This window comes from Lepisma saccharinum, chromosome 9 (genome assembly GCF_977018435.1).
Source record: "Lepisma saccharinum chromosome 9, izLepSacc3.1, whole genome shotgun sequence".
Taxonomy (NCBI): Eukaryota; Metazoa; Arthropoda; class Insecta; order Zygentoma; family Lepismatidae; genus Lepisma; species Lepisma saccharinum.
This window is the reverse complement of record NC_139237.1, coordinates 60,625,892-60,638,685: the sequence shown is the minus strand read 5'-3', so window position 1 is coordinate 60,638,685 and position 12,794 is coordinate 60,625,892. Positions and strand designations below refer to the sequence as shown.

The 12,794-nt window shown below is 39.1% G+C and overlaps 3 protein-coding genes across 3 annotated transcripts; all 3 read left to right on the top strand.

The window, feature by feature from the left end:
* Positions 1–3,472: 3,472 nt before the first annotated feature.
* LOC145992453 (uncharacterized) lies at positions 3,473–3,931 on the top strand. Its single transcript, XM_083128837.1, has one exon. It carries the CDS (start codon positions 3,473–3,475, stop codon positions 3,929–3,931), a length of 459 nt encoding a protein of 152 aa, XP_082984963.1.
* A 130-nt stretch (positions 3,932–4,061) lies between these two features.
* Positions 4,062–5,024, top strand: LOC145992452 (uncharacterized). The gene has a single exon (XM_083128836.1). The coding sequence runs from the start codon at positions 4,062–4,064 to the stop codon at positions 5,022–5,024; it is 963 nt and encodes a 320-aa protein (XP_082984962.1).
* A 412-nt stretch (positions 5,025–5,436) lies between these two features.
* Positions 5,437–6,222, top strand: LOC145992451 (uncharacterized). Its single transcript, XM_083128835.1, has one exon. The coding sequence runs from the start codon at positions 5,437–5,439 to the stop codon at positions 6,220–6,222; it is 786 nt and encodes a 261-aa protein (XP_082984961.1).
* Positions 6,223–12,794: the final 6,572 nt, after the last annotated feature.

Genomic DNA, 12,794 nt, shown 5'->3' with positions numbered 1-12,794 from the left:
GCAAATATTCACATGTATTATGTAGGTCAGGCTAAGTTAGGTTTGATTCGAATATATGTAATGTCAGATCCCTGAATGTTTGCAAGTTTCGGATACAGTTCTGTTATTTTCCTTTACAGAAACACGTCAGAAAACTGGTTCTGTAATCTGTATGAAGCTCTTCTGTTTTCTTGTCCTTTTATAATTTAGGACGGCTCATAAGGAGAGTGCATTTCGTCCAATAACTTGATGCTGTATATATTTAAAGTGTAAAAGTACACCCTAACAGTTATGAGACTAAAGTCTTGCTGTCTATTGAACACAAGTCTGTATGTTTATTGAGAATTTCCAAATGAGTATCGGTATAGATTAATGAAGATACTAGTTCCCATACTTGCAAGTACAAGGCCAATAATTTAATTGTGTGTGACACAGAGATTCATAGAAATCATAATTTGTCCTGATTATGCTACTTATATTTGGTTCAATATCAGATTAGATTTCAGTAGCGGTTTGTACTAAATAGTTTACTTCGAATACCGGTGAGTATGAAGCTAGACTAGTTTTTCTCTCAGACCTATGACTGATTGATTTTGCATGGATGTCTGATATTATCATTCCATACAGTTAAATGTTTTAAAAATGCTTTTTTTGCTTCTTGGATGGTACTATGTAGGACTCCTGTTCAGTACTGTAATATAATTAAAATTTAAAAATGATGTTATAGTTGCTCGCTAGATGGCAGGGAGGTCTGCCACATGAAGTACGTGTCATATGCATGACGCAATAGGACTGACTGAACTCGAGTGTCTTTGTCTTCGTGTGTGTGTGTGAGCGAGCGTGACGCGACCACAAGTGGTGGTACTTCGTCGTCGTATAACATGTGTCTTTGTGTATATAATATCCGTTATTATAATATATAGTTGTGTTCATGAACTATGAGAGACTTCATTCTTTAACCCAACACGAAATCAACACACTCCAGGACTTGGGAAAGTTGCGCCAGATGTTTTAATGGTGTAACGCCGCTTCATGGTCCTCCAAACCCGGATTTGCCCCGTACGTGCCACGTGTAGTGAATTGATGTAACCAGCAGAATTTTGTGCATTATCTCCCATGCTGGGTGTGTTCTGACTTTTGTGTCTGGACTAGTGTTAGTGTTGTGAGCTATGGAGCAGATACTTTCGTGCAAACGTGTCCTGAAACGCGAAGTTACGCATGTTGAAAACAAGGTTGCGTCAGATGACCTTTCACAAGAGAGCGTCACTGTGTACATCAACAAAACCGTGCAATTAACAGAGGACACTCAGAAACTCTTACGTGAGCTGTCTTCCGAGTGCAGTGATGAGCAGTTTGCGGAGTTTGATGCAGAAATCAGCTCGATTCAAGACCGATTAGAGCAGATGTTGGTGACATTGTATCGTGCTCAAAAGCAGCAGGGTGTGGCAATGGCTGCCAGTGCATCGTCGGTTAAAGCTAGTAGTGACGTAAGACTACCTAAATTGGACTTGCCTGTGTTCACGGGAAACTTACAGCAGTGGCTGTCGTTTCGTGATTTGTTCGTTGCATCTGTGCATAATAATAACTCTTTGTCCCCTGCACAGAAACTTCAATATTTGAAGTCTAGTATACGTGGTGAACCTGCATTGTTGTTGCAATCTATTACGATTACAGACACAAATTACAAAGAAGCGTGAGAAATTTTGAACAATAGATATCAGCAAAGGCACGTTCTTGTGAATGACACGATCAACGACTCGTGTCGCAACCTTGCATTCAGACAGAATCAGCGGTTGCCTTGCGAAAACTCGCGGACGTAACAACTGAGTGTGTTCGTGTACTCAGAGTTCTAGAAGTTCCAGTTCAACACTGGGATGCAATTTTGGTTTTCCATACCGTGGAGAAGCTCGACAGTGTGTCCCGACAGCAGTGGGAGCTTAGTGTGTCAGCCGATCAACTTCCGACGTTTGAGCAGCTACGAGCCTTCCTCGATACGAGTGTGTTGTCAGCATCTTCTAGACCCCCCAAACAACAAGGATACTCAGTGAAAAAACCCTTTAGTGATTCCAGTGCCAAAAGAAATGCGAGTTCTTTTCATGTGTCAGTGTGTTGCCCTAAATGTCACCAGGAGTCCCACCCGCTGTATAAGTGTAATCAATATAATAGCCTATCAGAGCCTGAGAGAGAGGCATTTGTGAAAAGTAGTGGCTTGTGCTAAAATTGCCTTAGTTCCTTTCATAAGGTGAGTAAATGCAACGCTAGTTTGTGCCGTACTTGCAATAAGAAACACCATACATCCCTTCATCGTGAAGTGACCCCCTCCCCCCAAGGAAGTTGGGCAACTTCGCATCAGATTGTGATGTCACATTTAGCATCCGATCAAGGTAAATCGAGCACTGAAGTTTTACTTCCGACAGCAATTGCAAACATAAAGGATAAATATAACCAGTGTCAGCCTTTCCGTGCATTATTGGATAGTTGTAGTGAGGTTTCGTTTATTAGTGCCAATGCAGTTCAAATGTTAGGTCTGAAAAGAAAGAGTGTGTTTGTGTCAGTAACAGGCATTTCTTTTGTTAACGTTGGGAAGTCACATTCAGCTGTTGATATCACGATTGAGTCCTGAGATGGTAAACACTCCTACACAACCTCTGCGTTGGTGGTGAAAAGGATTACGTCACCGCTGCCACATGTGACTATTCAAAACACAGGGAGCTGGAGTCACGTACGCGGACTTGACCTAGCTGATCCCACATTTCATACAAAGGGAAACATTGACCTTCTTTTCGGGTGTGATATATATGCGTCGCTGCTAATGAGAGGAAAATGAGAAGGCAAGGAAGGAGAACCGATTGCCATTCAAACTCGCTTAGGTTGGGTTATTTGCGGAGGAGTAAAGCAACAAACTTCAAAACATTCATTCACCTCTCTTCATGTGTCAGTTGAAGAAAATAATGTAAACCAGTCATTAAGAAAATTCTTTGAGATTGAAGAATTGCCGCAGAGAGAGTTCGTAACAGAAGAAGAGCACTTATGTGAAGAGCATTTTGAAACTACACATCGTCGCAAAACAGATGGACGTTACGTTGTAAATTTGCCATTTCAGAGCAATTGGGAAGAATGGGGGTACTCTAAAGAGAGAGCAAGAAAGTGTTTGTTATCACAAGAGCAAAGATTACAGAAAGATCCAGTAAAACAACAACAATACCAAGCATTTATGCAAGAATATCTCACCTTGCAACACATGACACCAGTGGCGGAGGATGAGGCCCCCAAGGTACCCCCCACATCTTATTACATTCCACATCATTGTGTAACAAATGAAAGCAGCAGTTCGACTAAACTGAGAGTAGTTTTTCATGCATCTTGCAAGACAAGTAGTGGACTTTCCCTGAATGATGTACTTATGAATGGTGAAAAGCAACAACCAGACTTATTTCCTATTTTGATTCGATTCCGTTGCCATCCAGTTGCTTTAATTTCTGACGTTCGGATGATGCATAGACAAGTAGAGGTCGCGTATGAAGATAGAGATTTTCAGTTGATTTTGTGGAGAGAGACCCCTGAACAACCAATCAAGGAATTCCGTTTAAATACTCTTACTTATGGTACTAAGCCTGCAGGTTTTCTCGCCACAAGAGTGCTTCGACAGTTAGCGAATGACGAAGGAGAGAATTATCCTCTCGCCACAAAGAGCTTACTTAGTCATGTGTACATGGATGACTTTCTAACAGGAGCCAATTCTACTGAAGAAGCAATCGAGTTGTATCATCAATTGACACAGTTACTAAGCAAGGGCGGCTTTGAGCTTCGGAAGTGGTGGTCAAACGATCCGAGAGTGCTGGACATTATTCCCTGTGACTTGTTGGAAACAAATCTGCAGTTCGAATTTAATGGAGAAGACGCGAAGAAAACTTTAGGCATACAGTGGAACCCTTCTATGGATTACTTGTGATTTTGATGTGGTGAATCCGAGCAAACGAGCGATTATAACTAAAAGACTGGTTCTTTCCGAGATATCGAAGCTGTTTGATCCCGTAGGTTTTGTCTCTCCTGTGACCGTGAAGGCAAAATTGTTTATGAAAATGCTTTGGAAGTTGGATCTTGATTGGAATGACAAGCTTCCAAGCAATTTGGCTGCAGAGTGGGTTGGATACTGCCAGGATATGCCACAATTGAAAGATATCCGAGTGGAGCGATGCATTATTCCTAGACACACCATGGAGATTCATTTGGTTGGATTCTGCGACGCGTCAGAAGCAGCTTATGCAGCAGTGGTCTACGTGAGATGTGTATGTGCTAATGGGCAGGTGCAAGTGAAGATGATTGCATCCAAAACAAAGGTGGCCCCCTTTAAAGCTATAACCCTTCCCAGGTTGGAACTCTGTGCAGCTGTGCTGTTATTTCGCCTCCTTTCTTTAGTGCAGAAAGCATTGTCTGTCAACTTGAAAATCATGACAGCGTATTCTGACTCGAAAATTGTTTTGTCTTGGATTAGTGCTGCTTGTCCTAGCAGATGGAAAACTTTTGTGGGAAACCGTGTGGCGAAGATACAGGAAGAAGGAGAAATACAGTGGGCATACGTTGCTAGCAAGGAAAATCCAGCAGACTGTGCGAGCCGTGGAATCTCGACTTCGGCTTTACTTAATCATCCCTTATGGTGGACTGGCCCCCCATTTTTAAGAAATTCAGTGTTGCCAGTGGAGCAGTCTTACACATGTGATACTGATGAAGTGACATCAGAGCAGAGACAGTCATTTGTAGCCATGATGAGGACAGCAGAAAATACATTATTTGAGAATTACTCGTCGCTGAGTAAATTGCAGCGGGTTGCAGCATGGTGTAGGCGCTTTGCATTCAATGCCAAGCATAGGGACGAGAAGCTTCGTGGCCCATTGAGCGCATCAGAGCTGTGGTTAGCATTGGTTGAATTAGTAAAAGAAGAATTTTCGTGCGAGATTCAAGCCCTCAAGAAAGGAGCGACCTTACCTTCAAAGAGCAAATTACAATACTTGAATCCATTTGTTGATGAAATGGGTGTTGATTAGAGTAGGAGGAAGATTGGAGCATAGTAACCTTCCGCATAACGTCAAACATCCAATTGTGCTACCAAAATCACACAATTTAACAAAGCTGTTAATCACATACGAGCACATCATTAACTTACATGCAGGTCTGCAGCTTGTCCTGTCAACACTGCGACAAACATTTTGGATAATAAATGGCCGAGACAAGGTTCGTCAAGTGCTGCGAAGGTGTGTCATCTGCCACAGATATGCTTCCGTGACATCACAACAGATAATGAGTAATTTGCCACCGCCAAGAGTGACTGTTAGTTGACCGTTTTTACACTATGCTGGCCCAATTCAGTTGAAGTATATGGTTGGAAGAAGTGCTCGAAAATACAAGGGATACATAGCTTTATTTGTTTGTTTCAGTACTAAGGCTATCCACTTAGAGATGGTGTCCAATGCATCTACAGCGGCTTTCCTAGCGGCCCTCAAGAGATTCATCTCACGTCGCGGTAAACCTAGTGATATGTATAGCGACTGTGGTACTAACTTTGTTGGAGCAAGTAGGGAACTGAAGGAGCTACGTGAAGTGACAGAACGAGATGGAACCACATCGCATTTCATTGCTTCCAGTGGGATCGAGTGGCATTTTAATCCACCAAGAGCTCCTCATATGGGTGGACTTTGGGAAGCAGGTGTAAAGTCTGTAAATCACCATTTGAGGAGAGTAGTTGGAAACACAATTCTTACATTTGAATTAATGTACACTGTTCTCACGCAGATTGAGGCGTGCCTCAACTCACGACCAATATCCCCAATGTCAGAGGATCCAAATGACTTGCAAGCCTTAACTCCAGGTCATTTCCTCATTGGAGATTCTTTAGTGGCGGCACCAGAAAGGGACTTCAACAAGACTCCTCTTAATCGACTATCAAGGTGGCAGCTAATGCAGGAGCTTACGCAACATTTTTGGCAGAGGTGGTCAAAGGAATATCTGTCCAGACTTCAGCAGCATCCCAAATGGTTCTCGAAACATCGAGACTTTGGAGAGGGCGACATGGTTATTGTACGAGAAGATAACATCCCTCCACAAGAATGGAAACTGGGGAGAGTGGTAGAGGTTCATGCCGGACGCGATGGAAGAGTGCGATCAGCAACAGTGAAGACTGTAAATGGACTGTGTAAGAGACCAATCATGAAATTATCATTGCTACCATTTGAAGTAGAGAAGTAAACTTGAGAAATCTATATGTTAATGTCAAATATTCAATATCAGAAGTTATGTATGAAGTGTTTATATATGTTAGTCTACATTGTAATTTCAATTTTATAATCATTGTGTTAAAGGTTAAAAATATGTTGAAATGTATATTTCAAGGTGGGGGAGGATGTTCAGTACTGTAATATAATTAAAATTTAAAAATGATGTTAGAGTTGCTCGCTAGATGGCAGGGAGGTCTGCCACGTGAAGTACATGTGTACGTGTCATATGCATGACGCAATAGGACTGACTGAACTCGAGTGTCTTTGTCTTCGTGTGTGTGTGTGAGCGAGCGCGACGCGACCACAAGTGGTGGTACTTCGTCGTCGTATAACATGTGTCTTTGTGTATATAATATCTGTTGTTATAATATATAGTTGTGTTCATGAACTATGAGAGACTTCATTCTTTAACCCAACACGAAATCAACACACTCCAGGACTTGGGAAAGTTGCGCCAGATGTTTTAATGGTGTAACGCCGCTTCAACTCCCGTGTATACAAATTTAGCCTGATTAACTTTACCCCACAAGACTACTTCTGACATCGATATTCCGACCTAAAAATATCACGAAACAGTTTGTCTCGTCCATACCTTTCATTTGATATATTACATGAACATGTTTGGGTGAGTTTGAAATTTGACCTTTTATGGTCAGAATATGACCTACGACGGTCACTATTTATATTTTGAGCCTAACAATGAAAAAACAGGAATTTGGCATTGAAAACTGCTTTATTGTTTTTCGAAGTATTCTCCTTTATGGTCAATACACTTTTGCATTCATTCCAACCATTTGTCAAAGCAGTTTTTCCAATCTTCTTGAGACACCTCCATAATATGGTTTTTGAACGCATCAACGGCATCTTCCGCCGACGAAAATCGTTGTCCACGCGATTTATTCTTGACATTCGGGAACAAGAAGTCGTCATTGGGTGCCAAATCAGGACTGTACGGCGGATGACCCATCAATTCGATTTTTTGACTGTTCATAAAGTCGGTTGTTAGACGAGATGTGTGACAGCTGGCATTGTCTTGATGAAGAATGATCCGACGGCGTTTGTTTGTTTTCCGTATTTGACCGAAGACCTCTGGCAAACAAATTGTTGTGTACCATTCAGAGTTGACCGTTCCTCTAAAGCCACAGTTGCCACATGACCAGTTTTCCCGAAGAAACAGGCAACCATTTGTTTTGATGTGCTTCGAGCGCGAACAACTTTTGCTGGATTGGGTTCATCTTGAAACACCCATACAGTCGACTGCTGTTTACGTTCCAGCTCATATGCATATATCCATCGAAAATCGTAAAAAATCATTGCACGAAAATGTTCACGAGTTAATTCCATTTTATTGTTGTCGCATAATCTCCAAGGCAACATAAACAACACAAATGAAGCTATTGACAAAACATTTGAAGTATGTTATGGTCAATAATGCGAGACGATTCCGTGCAAATGTCAAATCGCGCCTAACTTCAATCAGTGTTGTCGAGGCTCAAAATATAAATAGTGACCCTCGTATAAGGTCGAATTTTTTGGTGGCATCCACCCTAGTTTTTCTTTCAGACCCATGACTGATTGATTTAGCATGGATGCCTATTATAAACATTCCATTCAGATAAAAGTCTTTTTTAAGCTTTTTTGCTTCTTGGCTGGTCTACTATAATAATTCAAATAAAAATATAGTAGGAACTGAATTTCCATTTCATAATGTATTTCTTTTATTTTACCTCCAACTTCTGCTCCTTGGGACAATGATGATGAATAATGATTTGATAAAATGGATGATTGGAATAAAGATAATGATACAAATACATACATGAAACCAGGATTCGAACCTGGAGGAACCTCACTCCATATAGCGTTGCAATCATCATTCTACTGTGAAAATATTTCTAACAATTATTTTGCAAATTTCTGTTTTAGGCTCATCATATTTAACATTCATTATAAAGTTAGATCACTGAAGTGAGCTCATATCGTGAACCAAACAGCCCTTTAATAACAGGACAATATCGTTAAGCATTATAGTGCCAATTAGATCCATTATTTTCAAATCCATTTACACAAAATCTGCAAGTTCAATTATTCAATTATTAACTCAACTTGTCTAAGGTTGTAAATATGTAATTCCATAGTCTCATATACGATGTTAAAACTATTTTTATTTGTTCCTTTTGCAGATGAGTATTTGAGAAACTAATCGAAGTGTCTTCTACCAATAGTAAAGAGCACTCTTGAAATTTGTACAAAAGGACAATGGCAGTTGGTGTATAAGCTTCTACGGAAGAGTACATACATTTTTGCTTGCTAGCGTAGACACTTGATTGAATGGTGATGATTTACTAGAAATCAAAGAGTCCAAAATATGCTCAAGAAATTATGTTTCAAGCCTTAATAATATCTGATAGTAAGTGGTCATCAATTGTAAATGGTATATTAGGGGAAACAGGAGAAGGAAAAAAAAACAGTGCGAGGGGTGTGACTTACTTGTCTTGTCTGTCAAGCATTGGTACGCATTCATTGATATTCTTGCAAGTTTAAATTTTGATAGGTATTTTCAAAAATCCTAAGAAAATGAATTTCTTCCTGAATGCGATGATGATTTGCAAAAAGCATATCTCTCAGACAGTGGCTGCAATTAGGGATAGGTGCACATGGCCCCCACTTTTACCCCAATACTATACAAAACCTTATCTGCCAAGGGAAATTAAACTGCTTGCCCTCTCCCAGTTTTGGAAACCAATCGCCAACACTGCTCTCACAAAACGCAATAATGTTTTGGAGGGTACGATAAAGAAAATAATAAATATGCATTGAAACAACAACGTAAATATGATTTTTTAGTTTAGTAGTCCCTGTAAACAATTATTTGTAAGCTATTGAACTTCTATTCTAATGGTATTTATTACTGTATTGTATCTTCCCTCGAAATACGTTTTTTAAGTCTACTTTATACACAGAAAGGCTAATTGGGACTGAACCTACAGTTTAAAGTGGGATCCAAACCACTATATACAGTCACCGGCAATAAAAATGGGACACCTATATTCTGAAATCCCTGCAATGCGTTATGCGTGTTGCTTAACTCAATGGCAGTGACAGAACTTGCCATTGAAAATTTGCTATTAAAATTCACTCAGCGCCGTAGATTTAGACAACCCACAAGATGCATTGCAGAGAAGGGAGACTTTCAGGATCTAGTTGTCCTATTTTTATTTGACGATCACTGTACACTCACCGTCTATCGAACCTGGGACTCCTGTATTACAAGGCGATTACATTACCACTTTGCCAAGGGGGAGGCTCAACTTCCCTCGCAATTCATACCAATATGTTGCTGAACTCTATGATATATCAGCAGTGTTTGAATAGTTACTCTTTAAAAGTAACTCCGAGTTAATCACTTGAGAAAGTAATTTGCATATAATTACTGTTCTTTAAAAAGTACCTGACAGTTATTATTACAGTTACTTTACTCTAGATTTGTTTCATCTCGTAAGACGTTGTTCGGAACATGAGTTGCAAGAGCGATGTCCTTTTCACCACCGATGACCACCAAATGCTTAGCATTAAGTTTCATGAAATTATAACTTATTTCTTACATTTCATGTACAAACATTGAGGGAATAAAATTCACAGTAAACTTCTGTTACAAAACAATGACGATTAACATTTCATTTTATTTTGTTGAGCAAACCAAATATTTTTTAGAATTTTTGTTGAACTATAAAATTACTGTGTCCATGAGAATTGTTGGAGATTATGTATGTAGTCTTATATGGTAAGTGTTCTAATACAAATAAACTTGGGATACATCCTGGCTCTTGACGAAAAAAATACAAAATTGTCCTCATGGTCTCAAGATTTTAATAATCATCAATTGATTGATTGATTTGCTTTATTTTACTTCGCTTTTTGTGCTACTTTTGGGTAATTTACGATGATGAAGATGAGTGGATATGATGAAATTGATAAATGGACACTCACGAACATCCAAGCCTAGGCCAGGATTCAAACCCGAGACCCTTGGCATCGTAGCGCGATGTGCTAACCACTCTGCCACAGGGGCCAGCTTTAATAATCGTCAATGTACCCATTCTTTGAGGAGAACATTTGGTTCAAGTTAATATTTCTTTCCATGCAGTAAAGTAATTGTACAACTTACTAGTTAGGTGGAAAAATAACTGAGTTACAATTACTAATTTCATAACGTAAGTAGTTTACAGTTACTGTTACTTGAAAATGTTACTGATACTTCCAAAGATTCTACATCAGCTGCAGAACTGAAAACCAGAATAGACCAAATCCGTAAAGAACTATGAAACAGGACATTGTGTGGTGACATGACATGCAAATAAATTAGATGCGCTACAAAACTGTATTTAATATTTAACTATTATAAAAATAACAAATATGTCTTCTATTGTGTATCCAGGATTCTTCTGACATTTTTCTTTCAAAATCGCGATATTAAAACTCAGTAAAAATAAGGGTGCAGAATTACATGTTTATTTACTTGTAGGATAAAAGATTGAGGATCGTTAGAGCGTTTTTACAAAATGTTCACTGAAATTCTGCAAAATTATGAAGAAAATCTGGTAACGTCACCAATAAAAGATATAAATTTGTTCAAATACTGTCATATAAAGTGAATTCTACAGTCAACGAACGCAGCATTTGCTTCAAACGTAATTGCAAAATGTTTTCAATTATTTCAATTACTCTCCTTACTTTATGCATTTCGTGTTTGAATTAACTAGTTATCTTTGTATGTTCTCTTCTGCTTTCGAAATATTAAAAGAAATACATAATACAATAGAAGGGATTTTATATTACTATTACGATCTTCCATTGCTGATAAATTGTTGTATTTTTTTTCAATAAGAACATTCAACTAAAATCTCATGATAAAACAATTACGGTGCTCCACAGCTACTTAGATTTTTCAATAAAATCTGCTAACCAACGTGACGTCATATCCCATCAAGGAGTATCCTAATCGACCAACCTGTATGTGTCTACCTTGATTACGTGGAGATCTGGCAACATGGTCCTCGGTTGCCATGGCAAATGGTGCTGCCATCTTTTATCGAAACATTACCACTAAATTGCCTTTACTACGGCCTTAAATACAAAGCACACTATCATATACACAAAAATCAAAGAAACTCTCGCCATCATGTACTAAAACCATGAACTCACCATAGACAGTGGCCAGGTGCACCACACCTGGCTTCCCTTCAGTGGCGTCATGTGCGGTTCGCATAGGAGTGTTCACAATAATGTTTTTGTACTGAACACAGATTTACTACTCTCCCTTGTAACTTCATCTTCAATAGAAAAAGTGAGAATAAAAGTTCAATTTATTTTCAACGATTTCCCCCCAAAATCACCATATATTTGAAGCAATACAAGGAGGACCCAGGAGAAATTCTCCCTCTCCCCCTTAAAATCAGACAGGTTTAACGAATTCTCGCTAAAGGTTGCAACTATATAGCACAGACCTTTTCAAGTCCCCCGACATGTATGGAGCACTCTGGTGCTGAATATATGTATATACTGCACTCTGGTGCCAAATGTAAGAAGTATTGCCGCTTGCACGAGTGTTCGCAAAGCAAAGTGAACTTCTTCTGGGCATTGTGTGTAAGACTCCCTTAGTTGTCAGCTCTATGCAACACGCACAACAATTGTGTTCAATGCCCTACGTGGAACACCGTGGGAATTGTTACCAACTATCTAGAAAAGTTATCAGACGTGAAATAAGTTGTGTCAGCAAATTGTGTGTATATACTCGTACATCATAGTATTTTTTTAAATAAATATATGTATGTACATAATTTAAGACATATACAAGTGTGTTCACGTGCTAATGGGAACATTATCAGGCGACATGCCTGCTTCCCTTACTGCAGCAATTAACACCGGTGAACAGCAGATGACACATACGCAGATCTACAGGCAACAACAGCGCACCTAGCGGTGATTTAGGAAGAAACGTGCCAAGGAATGACAACAAATTCCAACGATGATGGTGGCAGTGGCTACCGAAATTAATAGAAAATTAATTAAAACAGCTTCGTGGAAAACGTGAGTACCTGAATTATCTGTTACTGAGTGTCTCATTTCTATAGTATGAATAAAAACTAAGAAGAAAAGCTTTTTAATATAGCAGATGAAAATGTCTTTCACGCTAACAGAATAAACCAAATCAAAACACAACACAAGTCGCAAGAAAACTATCAGAAAAGAGAAAAACTGGCAATGAGAAATCTATTGAAAAGAAATTGGTTTGTATTCCATTAAACAAGACATTCTAAAATAAAATTGCAAAAATTTTAATTTCAAAATTGTTTTTAGATCACCAAGGAGTTTGGAATGTACATTTAATGAATACAAAATGATTTAGTTTAATTTACTTCACTTTTTCTGCCACTTATGGCTAATTTGTGAAGATGGGGATGAGTTATGACATGATGAAATTGATGGATGGACTCACAAATACCCATGCCCAGGCTGGAATTCGAACCTGGGACACCTAGCATT

What these genes read in the sequence shown, in the direction of transcription:
- LOC145992453 (XM_083128837.1), top strand. Translation starts at nt 3,473, where the DNA reads ATGCATAGACAAGTAGAGGTCGCGTATGAAGATAGAGATTTTCAGTTG.
- LOC145992452 (XM_083128836.1), top strand. Translation starts at nt 4,062, where the DNA reads ATGCTTTGGAAGTTGGATCTTGATTGGAATGACAAGCTTCCAAGCAAT.
- LOC145992451 (XM_083128835.1), top strand. Translation starts at nt 5,437, where the DNA reads ATGGTGTCCAATGCATCTACAGCGGCTTTCCTAGCGGCCCTCAAGAGA.